Source organism: Branchiostoma lanceolatum, chromosome 14 (genome assembly GCF_035083965.1).
Source record: "Branchiostoma lanceolatum isolate klBraLanc5 chromosome 14, klBraLanc5.hap2, whole genome shotgun sequence".
NCBI lineage: Eukaryota > Metazoa > Chordata > Leptocardii > Amphioxiformes > Branchiostomatidae > Branchiostoma > Branchiostoma lanceolatum.
Genome location: NC_089735.1, coordinates 15,950,428 through 15,962,539, shown reverse-complemented (window position 1 = coordinate 15,962,539; position 12,112 = coordinate 15,950,428). Strand labels below are relative to the sequence as shown.

Sequence of the window (12,112 nt, the reverse complement as noted above, 5' to 3'; positions counted from 1 at the left end):
ATGCTCAACGTAACTATGACGTCTGCATTGCATGCCTTCAAAGATGATGATTGATCTTAAATTAAGAGTTTTATTTACAAGTTCTTGCCCGAGGGCTAATTGCAACACGAAACAGTGTATAGAAAAAGTATGCATACAGTGCAAGTTAACAATGATGACAAGCTAGTGATACATGGGACTATTCTACTAAAAACTGCTACGGAATACAATGTAAGATTTTTAGGTTTGACTTCTTTTTTGGAAGCAGTTGAAGATGAAGTGTCCCACTTTTTCTGCAACGAGTGGGTTTTGGGAAGTTAAAAGGGTTATCGTTCTTCGCCAGTAAACGTCTGAAAATGGTGTGAGTTTTGGGCTCTTCTTTGACTACCTGTTTTCTGTCCTGATCGTCTATGGGGCAGTTGAAGATAAGATAAGTCTTCCACCGCTTTTAACATACAGTAGCTACATATTCTTTCCCCACATGTAATTAGAATATTCGGTGTTTAAGTAAGGGTCAGAAGTTGCAAGTAAAAGTTAACGCCGTCTACTGCAGCTTCCGGTACGTGAAGTTTGAGACACGTGACTGCTGCACCGGCTCTTAAGTGCCAGATAACATATGTCGCCCCCCGTCTCTTCCATGAACAAGACTGAGGGAGTCAGCCGAAAATATGGGTAAGCCAATTATCTCAGCGTTGGATACGTAAAATTTAGCCTTCCCATAATGTTATTTACCAACACAGATGAACTTCTATGTTAACGAGATCTCACTCACTTATAAAGCTCCGGCTGTAGTTGTCCTAAGAAATGCTGCTGGTAGTTGTAGGCTGTGGTGATGGGTTTGACTTGTTCCCCCGGACCAGACGGCTGAATCCGTTCAGTGTTGGGAACTGTGAACGGGATGGTTTCCATGGGAACTGCCGCCCGTGCCATCATCTCGTTCCCCTGGTTGTCTGATGGAGATGTCGTCATTGTTGGCAATGGGACGAGGTTGTCCAGGGAGGAACTTCTGCAATGAACACAAGAAAATAATAATAAAATGAGCGTCGCGGTGGCGCAGTGGTAGGGTGTTTGGTCCAGAACCCATAGGCCCTTGGTTCGAATTTGGGGTCCCCTGACTTATCCCGTTGACGTTGTGCCCTTGAGAAAGGCTCTTTACACAAATGTCCTCACTTCACTCAGGTGAAAATGAGTACCTAGCTTCGGTAGGGACGTCCCTCAGATAGAACGTTAAATGGGAGTCCCGTGTTTGAGGAGAGTCACACCTCGAGCACGTTAAAGAACCCACCACACTTATCGAAAAGAGTAGATGGGCCCTTTCCGGTACGAGTGGATCAAATATATCTGTACGGATATGCAGCTTGTACTGTTCAGTACAAAACTGGTGTGTTGTGCCATGGGGTGGCTTACCGGGTATGCAATACAATTGAACGAACGAACAAACAAATAAGTATTGTCTGACCATGATAAATAGAAATAACACAAATTCCTTAATTCTATCAACAGACTTCTGAAAAATTTGTTAAAGTGTATTTATAATTCACAAAGAAATCAGCTAGTAGTCCATAGGCGTCCCCGCGTGACCAAAGATATCAATTTTCTGTTCATCGCTTCGGAAGCTTGTTATTTACGGACGCAACTATTTGATTTGATAAACTAGATTAGCTAGTGTAGACATCCGGGATCCAGCCCCTGGGCATATAGAAAAAGATCTCCGTAGTTCTAGCGCATTTATCGACTCGGAAATTTGTGTAATTGCTTTCGAATGTTTGTCCTTTAACAGAGAACGTTCCGCCCCAGAAAATTTGGAGGCAGACAGAATCAACATCAGTGTTTACCTTCGCCAGAAGGTTATGTTTTTGGGTTTGCCAGGGTGTTTGTTTGTGGCCGAATGTGTGGTTGTATGTGTGTGTTTGTAAACAGCATAACTCAAGAAGCTGTGGATGAATCTTTATTGTATTTATTAGGTAGTTGGGTGGCGCAAAACTAAGGTTAAATTTGATAATGGGCCTCCTGGTGGCTTCCTACAGTGCTGCAGTGGGCATGTATGTATGTGTGTTTTCTTTCATGTTACCAGCATGGCTCATGACGCTGTGGATGGATCTTCATGATATTTGGTAGGCTGGTAGGGGTAAGAACATCAAAGGTCAAGTTCAAAAAGGGCCTTCTAGCGGCTTCTAACGGCTTACAGCAGTGGAACAAAAAGTTTGAGGTCTAATTTTCTAAAAGTGCTGTAGTTGTGATTTTTGAGTGGTGGATAGCTCTTGTTTTCAATATATTTCACTTGTGCTCACTCAAATATTTACATGTCATGTACCATCAACCACCACTTCTGAGTTCGGAAGATATGACGTATTTCTGGTTCATACCAAAATGACCTAAAGTGCACCTCTGTACTGGTGCAGATATGGCTTAGTACATAAATGTTATGTGCTAAATAAAGATGTGTTCTTTACATTTCTCAGCAAAGGAATCATATAAGAGGTGATGTTTGGCCACTGTAGCTTAGTGAGTAAACCGAGAGTAAATGTCAGCGGACTAAAACACTCGCAGATCAAAGACGGAAACGACCTGAAAAATACCCCCAGGGTTTTGTTTTCGTCATCTCTGTGATCTGTATCCAGGTGACGTCAGAGCTGTATCGTTGCACTTATTTTTCAGGACTGTCTCCATTGATCTAGTCTCTTCTTGATTCTCTTGGCCTAATTGGTTTCTTTGATATCACGATTGCAATCTTAGAATGCCGAAAAATACTCTAAATGTTAAGTGTCATTGCCATTTCCAAAGCACAATACACGATAATGCTACGGTCACATTTGCACCGATGTCCGTTGGCAGTGTAGCTTGGGTAGGGCTTTAAAACCACAAATTTGTCCCTGTGGACTGACGGATACCGGGGGAAGGGGGTACCTCTCGGTGCTAGCACGATTAGCTTAGGGCGTCTATTTGTCGCCGGGTCCCGGGTTGATTTTAACTGCGAGTGAAAAAAAAATCCTGGGGCCCGGTCGTGTCCCAAACTTGCCCGGTAGCTACAGGTTGTTCCGCGGAGCCACGTAGGGGTCACGCCTGAAAGTGCAAAAAAAAAACCCGTAAACTACACTTTTCTAATCGTGACTATAGCGTTACCAGAGCTGCCAAAGAAATCAGCCTACTCTTTTTAGCAACACTTCAGGCCGGTATCTAGATGCAATTTGACTTATGGACTACTTCTATCGAGCAGCTTTATTGGATGGAAAGAGTCGGCTGGTGTTTTATCCCCCCTTTAGGCGTCTCTACTGCAGAAAGCTGATATGTACGAAATATCCAATTGCTGTAGGGTCTAAACAACAGTCTCACTATGTTACTGCGATAGTGCGTGTGAAAGGGGGAGGGGGGCTATCACAAGCAGTTGCGCTCGCTCATAAACATCTTCAAAAGAGGAGGCATTTCGGGTGAGCCTCATTCCCTAGACACAATTTCTATTGCAGCCCCACGGGCATTTTACCGACGTATCTCATAAAAAGATTGTCTTCATATCCTAATAAGCAATATTCAACTTCTTGGTGTTATAAATTCATATTTGCTACCGAGTAATGTAATATCACGTACGTGTTCGGAAATTAAATGTATCCTAACCATGCAAGGAAGGAAGGCGTTTTTTAAGGATTAAGCAGAAACATTGTGTTTCTCATTTTGTAAATATTTGATGTGATCCAACGGGTATACTGTTTAACACCGTGAAAACGGATTGTTGAAGGACACTGGTATTTTTAACATCATGTTGTATTTATAGAACGTTTTATTTCAAATTCCTGTCTGTAGGCTACATGTACATGTACATGTAACACGGAGTGGACGTACAGACAATAATAACAATATAACATATTACTACTCTACTCTTAGCTAATGACACTAAGTTCTACAGATATACATTGTACAAGCACATGTATATCAATAAACAAAGAAGTACATGTTAAATATTCACTACACATTCCAACATCAAGCCTAAGTTAACATTTGAAAGTTTGAAATACAGAAAGTCTGTTGAAAAATATGCAAGACTTCTTGAATTCTGTTTTGAATTTTCAGCACTCAGATGTCAGATCGAAAATTTTATGTCTCTTTATATCAGCGGCCTACATTAAGAGATTCTAGGGCCGGCAGGTTTTTTGCCAGAGTCGGTCGGGTAACCACATCTGCTAGTGGTCCGAAAAAAACCCAACTAGACAGCAGTTTTTTTGCTAGGGTCGGTAGGGTAACTGGAAAGACGATGTAGAAGCATCGCTGTGATAAATTACGCCTGAATATCTCATGCAGTTTTTTTAAAGCCAATCACGAGATTTTACCAACGATATCTAGGGGCCATCTGTCTTCCCGTCAGCTACTAATCCATCGGTAACATAGTCTCCTACTACTAGTAGTACCCTTATTAATTAGTGCCCACAGGAACAATGGCGGAAATTGAGAAACATTCATCACACAAAATACCAATCTCATTTTACCTTTTTCATCAAGCAGTAATTACCACCTCAGGGATACAGGTGCAGTAATTAAGATGATTGTCACAGCATAATATTAAAGGCGTATCAAATTAGCAGATTAGCAGAATAAGTGGATAGAATGTGCAATCGAATAACAGAACGGAAAGCTTGCACCTTGGAACACACGTAATATGTATAATATAAGAATATCGCACTTTCCTATCATGAAAGGTAAAGCAGTCGAACCTCAGACTGAGGACAAAGCATGACGCTTTTTTCGTTAGCTAGTAGTGCACTGCGGCCTCGCTACAGCTCGCGTGTTTAGCCGAGTATACCGGTTCAACCCTACTCTTCTCGATAAGTGTGTTGAGTTCTTTTACGAGCAGAGGTTTGACGCTTGAGGCTTACGCCTAAAGCTCCCTCATACAAGGGGCCGCCGGCTTTACGTCACCATCCGAAATGACGAATGCAATCCCTTACATTATAATCCCGTATACAAAGTGGTTTGAAATGCAATCAATAAATGACTTTATCAGATGTACTCTGCTTTCCCTCAGTTCTATCATCTCCTTATCCTGTCAGCAGGGGTATAAAAACATGAAGCTAGTCCATACACGGGCCACCGGCTTTACGTCACCATCCGAAATGACGAATGCAATCCCTTACATTATAATTCCGTATACAAATTGTTTTGAAAGTCAATGAATCAATTGCTTTATCAGATCTACTCTGCTTTCCGTCAGTTCTATCATGTCCTTATCCTGTCACCAGGGGTATAAAAACGTAGCGTTGATGAAGTGAGGAGACCTTGCATCTGATCTTCCGAGGATTTCCTTCGCCAGAAGATTTATTAGCTGCTTTACAAGCTATCTAGGTCAGTGATGTATCTTCAGTCGCCTATACGTCATGACAAGTGGATCCTGGTTTATCTGGTCTTCAAATGTTTGTCTGGCGCCGTTTGCTGTGATCTAAGATTACTTCTTTTTCCGTCAGTCTTTTTTTCGTCAATCATTCAGAAATGAAACTGTCGGCTAGTATTCCTTGTAGTCATGTTTGAACCAAGTTTCTTTACTCCAGAGTCCGAGACGTTTAAATGACGCCTTCGAAAAAAATAAAATGTCTTTCTCGCTCAGGGAGTGACTGGAAATACAGAAATGTTCGCGGTGCACGGTTTTATGTTCTGTGGGTTTCGCGGTAAGCTTCTCGTCGCGAACATTTCTGCCTGTGTTTCTGTATCGCTATTATTGTTTCAAACGCGAACTTGAAGCCACCGCGAGCACTTCATTTTTTCCCTATCGCGAAATTAAAACCTGAACTTCAATGCATTTACATGTACAGCACGTGCCATTCGTTGATTGGTAGACTATCAGGGGATTCATTATTGAAATTACAAAAGCCTGCGGTCAAGCCGTAATTAAGATGGCCTGATAGATCACGTTCTGTCCTGAAAAGCGTGTTTTGCAGTATTGAAGGAAACCCTACTTTATTGATAACCTACAAAGTAGACAAATTCATAACTATGTTCTGCCCTCAAGGGAAAAGATAGGAGTGTTTTCATGACATCTGCTGTTATCTAAGTCAGCCTGGAGTGTGCCCAGCTATAGTAATTAGATCACCTAGGGGACCTATCAGCGTGCAGTATGTTGTTGTTTACGGCAAGTGGGTCAAGGTTGAGATGGTTCCAGAAACTCATAAGTCCTTGTGGAGCTTGTTTTCAAGTTGCACAGTTCACAGACTAAAAGAAAACTCGAAATAATGATGAAAATATGCTGAAAAGTGCCATCCACATGAAGGCTTTGTTCTCGAGAATATTTTCACTTTTAATGCCAAACTCTTACACAGAGTACATTGTACCTTTAAGGCGTGCATATAGCTCCCATAAAATGGTGCCTGTTGGTGGAATAGTTACATTGTTCAAGTCCAGACCATGGCTTGAAATGTGGATCAGTTTCAAATTACCTTAACCATATATATTCAAACGACTGCTTTGACTTCAGAAAACATACCGAAACTAATGATTAGGCCCCAATTATAACACTATATCAAAAACGTATGCTAGCCCTTATAATATATGTATTGTATTAGTAATTAGGATGTTAAGTTTTATTCTATACTTCTACTTTGTATTATGTTTAAGAATTGTTGCAATACTTTGTGTCATATATACAATTGTCGTGCAATAAAGTTCTTCTATATCCCCTTGGTCTGGTTGGATTATTTTTTATGTTAGCAGCTGGAGATTGGAGATATTAGATACAGAAAATACATACAGAAAAAAGACATTAGCTTTGAGTTAACATTGGTAAGCACGTTTGTCTTTGTTTTCAAATTTCAATATTCTTGATTTAGATTCGCATAACGTTTCGATCATGACCGCTATGAAATCGTATAAGTATGATAATTAACATTTGCAATATGAAGAGAATTATAATTCAGGATGGCAACCAATGCACCCGAAGGAGTAACTTCATTAACTTACACGCAAGTCAAAAACAACCAGGCTTTATGTTATCCCATTGTTTTAATATATATGTTGCATTATTAAACAAACTCTTATTTATTGAGCACTTTTGTACACGTATATTTACACCATTACTAAGAAGCGACAAGAGACCAAATCCACGTAACTACTGTAAGTCTACTGTAAGTCTACTAAAGGTCGCCGCGGATTCCGCGAATCTGATTATACCGCGGATCTAAGTAGACTTACAGTATTAGACTAGTGCTAGCTTGTCATTGTATGTATGTATTTGTAAACTGTAACGTTTTCTGTTGTGACCTGTACTGAGCCCAGTGGGTATGTGTGTCCAATAAAGGTCTTCATTCATTCATTATTCAGAACGAAATGGGGACGACGTGTGATCGACATCGTAAGTTTCCTACGGTCTGGTAGTTAGGACTAGCAATAGATGTTGTGTTACTAATAGGGTCGGCAGGTAGGGACTATCTTTTTCTTTCCTTTTTTTTTAGATTTTGGCCGAAGTGACCTAACAAATACAGTTTTACAATGCAAAACTGGAATACACAAGGATACTGTTTTTTTAAAACATCTATTGTATTCGTACTGATATGCATTGTACAAGGACAAGAATATTGATAAACTGGACAAAGAAGTACAATGTTTACTGCACAATTTTACACTAACTTTTCAAAGCCTTTATCTTTTAACAGAGTGTGAAATAAATTAAGCGTGTATTGAGTTTCATCACTCAATCGGAAGTGTTATGTCATTTGCCAACGGTAAACCAAGACAAAGGCTAGAGCAGGAAACACAGTCTTTTATAACTTCCAACCTAAATTGTTCAGATGCAAGACACCAATTTTATTACATGCAAGCGTTTCTAAAATGTAGACAAAGCAACTTTACGTACAGGCGAAAGAACCCAAAGCAGATGACATAAGCACGGCATGAACTTAATTGTAACTCAACTTATTCTCATCATTATCAATTAATCATTCGTGAGCATATGGAGCTGATGCATAGCGGCTACAGACATGCGTAGCTAGGTCACGCCAGGTTTGTCTACTCTAGGCGTAGACCCTCCAGTCGGTTCTGGTGATCCCCAGCCCTTGGAGTGTGTCGAAGATCTGGTCTTCCCATCTTCCTCTAGCGCTACCTTCCATACTCAAATATTTCACTAATAACTAAAAAGTAACGTTTACCATGGTCAGTGTGTTACAATGGAGACATATATGATTGATGCAGTCGTCTCGCTTTTGGAATGATTTATATCGGAATTGAGCTAGAATGGCGGATATAGGATTTGGGCATGATAACGGCGCATGAAAAACATCATGACTGTGCGATTGGAACGACATCAATTAACTTTCTCTGAAAGATAATAACTGTTTTTGTGATAAGAGTTGGGAATGAATTTTTGGTCTGGTAACTGCATCATTACTCAAGTCACGTCTCCTTTAAAGATAAGGCTAAAGCGAGTTATAAGCCTGTGCATTGGGAATATCAAGATATGATGTGTTAGACGCCGGAAGAATCGCAATATTCTTTGACGGAAACTGTGTCCTGGCAAGATTACCGGAATAACGATCAAAGAAAGCAGTGTACCCGCGAAAATGATAATAAAAATGTCGTTTTCTGTTTTGAGTTGACAAATGCATCAAATGTCCAATTCAGATGCTGTTAATGTATAGACAAACCGGAAATTCATAACACAACTACGTCAGAACTACTAGGCAATGCGTTAGAGAAGACCGTTGAATTTGCTGTTTCGAGTTCACAAATGCATCGAATGTCCATGTATATCTATGCTATCGTTGTGTACACAAATCGGAAACCCAAAACATAACTACGTCAGAACTGATAGACACTGAGTCCGGGAAGATAGGGTGTCATCATCATGTTGTAATGTTACTTCTTAGTATGCGAAAGGGAACCATTGTGTGGGACTCCGCTTTGCAACACAAAGGGCCGTAACATTCCCTATGGTGTTGTCTTACCATAGGAACTATCCTAACATGATTCACATTTTAATGACATTTGCATACGTTTCTTACAAGTTAGTGTCCTTGACATGTTCAACCGGTTTTTCAAGTTAAAAATTACTAGCATTGTATTCATTATTTTTGCCAGTTTACTTTAGTGACGTTGAAGAAGAGTGATGGATGTCACTCGAAACGTCCGGAATTAAGTCTACGAATTTTATCCAGTTGTAGAGTTTGAATCGTCTTTATACATTGTGTTTGAAACGCCTTTTGCTGTTTTGAGTTGACAAATTCAAATACATCAAATGTCTGCTACAGATGCTGTCGTCGCAAACTACTAAAGAGTTTAAGTCCTACAAAAATGGGCCAAAAGTTGTTAAGACATGTACACAAACAAAATCAAGGAAGGCCTTTTTTCTCCGACGGTATGATATGGCACACATTGATACACGCCTGGGGTCCGAAAGGACCCTATACGGTCGAATGAGGGTTAAAATCCGGACACCTGAACACACGCACCCACGTCGTAACTGCTAAGTAATGCGTCCGGGAAGATAGGATTTCATGATGTTGCTTCCAAATAGGTGAAAGGAAAGCAGTGGGTGTTATCTTAATGACGTTTGTCATCCTTCGCCTTTAAGCCATGATCAACATCCGATCAACTTAAAGTCACACATAGAAATTTGCTGCGTTAATACGCAAAAAAACAGTTACTCAAGCAACCGGATGGGATTTTTAAACGTTTTAAACAGCATTCTGTATCTTCCATCAGTCATTATGCTGCATTAACAATTTCTATCAAGAAGAAATTTCCTGATATTATCAGATCAAATCGTTTTGCTTATCTATTTTCAAATATCTTTCTTTTAGTTTGTTGAACATTCGCCAGAGGTACTAAATCCACTCCTGCAAGGGTCAATATTTGTGGAAACGAACCGTGGGGAAATATTTTGCATTAGCTGTCAAATCTCGGCTTTCTAATTTCTTCCGACCACAAATATCATTACCGGTTTCCGTAGTATTGATGAGGCACGTGTCGCTCAATATTCTTAAAATACAATTATACCTCCTGCTCGTGTATTTCCGCCTATAGGGTTACTGATTAACGTGTATTCAGGACGCTTGATACGATTTACAACGAACTGTACCTCCTGATTCTGGGCCAGCTGACTTTTGTCAAGTCCGACAACCACCTGTTGCGCATACAAATACAATTATAGGCATTGCCAATGAAAACAACCATCCAACATCCAAGCAAAGATCAAACAACTAGGCATGACTTTATTCGCAGTGCTGAGACGGAATTCAAGCGGTTTCGATTTCATTCGTCTTTATCAAGAATCTAGGGATGACTTTTTTGATGATCAAAAATTATCATCTTTAAAACAAGTATACATGGTCATGCCCACAAAGAGTTGATTCATCATACAGTCAATATCACCTTTAATAAAGCCAACATATTAATGCGTATTGAGTAATTGTCTGTATCTGTAACCATTTATATTACTCTCTACCGCCCATAGATAAAATAAACTCGAGGGCCACGTTTTTTAAATATTAGAGTACATTATATCCATTTACCTTAATGCCCCGTTAATGACATATCAGTGCTAAAAAGGATATGAGCACGACTTAATGGCACTCCAAACATTTGCTATACGACCCACGTGTTGATGTAGCTTGGCTGTATCTAGGTTACGTTTCCGTATAATGGATTAACAATTTGTAATGAATATGCAACCAACGTTGATAAAGGTAAAAGATCCAGGTAGCAAGGTGAGAGTTACTCAAGCAACTGGATAGGCCTGTATCGCACTGTCCGGCACTTGGGACTCAGCTCTACCCGCGAGCCTGCATTAGCTTTTGAACTTAAACAAAATTTTAAGTTTGACTCATTAATATAAAAACTTTGCCATCTCTTTGTCTTATTTCTGTTTCCCATTTATTGGTCTATCTAAAACTGTACTCACATTATTTTCAAATCAAGTCATAGTACATGGTTGAAAACCTGGTGATCTACAGATCTTGCTCAGTGTCACTGAAGAAAGATAGTGGATGATACCTGAAATGTCTGACCGTTTCCAAAATCTATCCAGTTTCTCGTCCAGCAACTGTTACCTTACAAATATCTTTTTAGATAATAACTTTAGGATCAAACATCTTCCCTGATCTTTGAATCTTTACAAGCGCAGTCTTTTTTAATGACACAACAAAAATGCAGAGACTTATGTAAGGTCTACAACTATACACACAAACAAACAAGAGGGTTCAAATGAATTGACCTACGTAGAAGTGTATGTATACGAGAATCGACATGTTGAGTTAAACTTATCGTTTACGCTACTGATTCTAAGGCCTAAACATTCTCTGATGTATTTACCCATCGGTACACTGTAAAGGGTATGAATGTACTTACATTTATTTATAAGACGGAATAAATATCAAATCCCTTTGAGCATGGTACGTAGAACAATTTCACATATCAGGATAAAAGCTGTAGATATATCATGCACGTATAGATAACGTTTCGTCGGCAAAAACTCGCGGTGTTTTGCCAATCTTATGGGTCGTCAGAAACTAATTATTTGTAGCTTTGACCGCTGACGTGTATCGCGATTGATGATGTGAATAGGGTAGGTTCTTCGGTACATCCAACAGCTCGTGTTAAGGATAATTTGATATGATGAGCATCTGTAATAGTTATACCTAGAACGTTTTGGCAAACTATATCTAAATGGACGAGCCTCTTTTTTAGTTACAAATTTACTGGCCGCGAAAAAAATACCCATGTGTAGCACAGTGACTATCTTGGAGCGTTGATGAATGTTAGACATCAGTATTAAGATCTGCCAAAAATAGTTACTCAAGCAGCTTGATAAAATTTCGAAACAGTCAGACATTTCAGACAGCATCCGCTATTTTTCGTCAGTGACTTATATATATCTTGGAGGCATCAATTACAAAAAAACCTTCTGCATGCCTTATCGAATTCTAAAAAACCATACATGTATGTTGTGACTTGAAATATCAATTAATTTTCCTGTTTAATCTGGGGAGTATGTAATGTGTTTCAGGTGTCATAGCACCATATGAAAATCCAATATCATTGTATTTTTTTAAATATAGGGCCCAAACTTATGTCACTTCTTCCCAACCACAAGCGCTATCTACCAACCGAAAATCACGACAAAACATTGAATAGAACATGAGGTATCAAAACCGGAAGTTCAGCA

General features: G+C 39.6%; 1 protein-coding gene across 2 annotated transcripts in view; it reads right to left on the bottom strand.

Annotated features, from left to right (window-relative positions):
• Nucleotides 1–12,112, bottom strand: part of LOC136448567 (synaptotagmin-15-like) — a 50,583-nt gene that overhangs the window by 15,627 nt on the left and 22,844 nt on the right. For both annotated transcript variants that reach the window (XM_066448182.1, XM_066448183.1), the window contains one exon: nt 752–985. In XM_066448182.1, the coding sequence (XP_066304279.1) occupies nt 752–985 (234 nt within the window). The remainder of the gene's footprint in view (nt 1–751; nt 986–12,112) is intronic.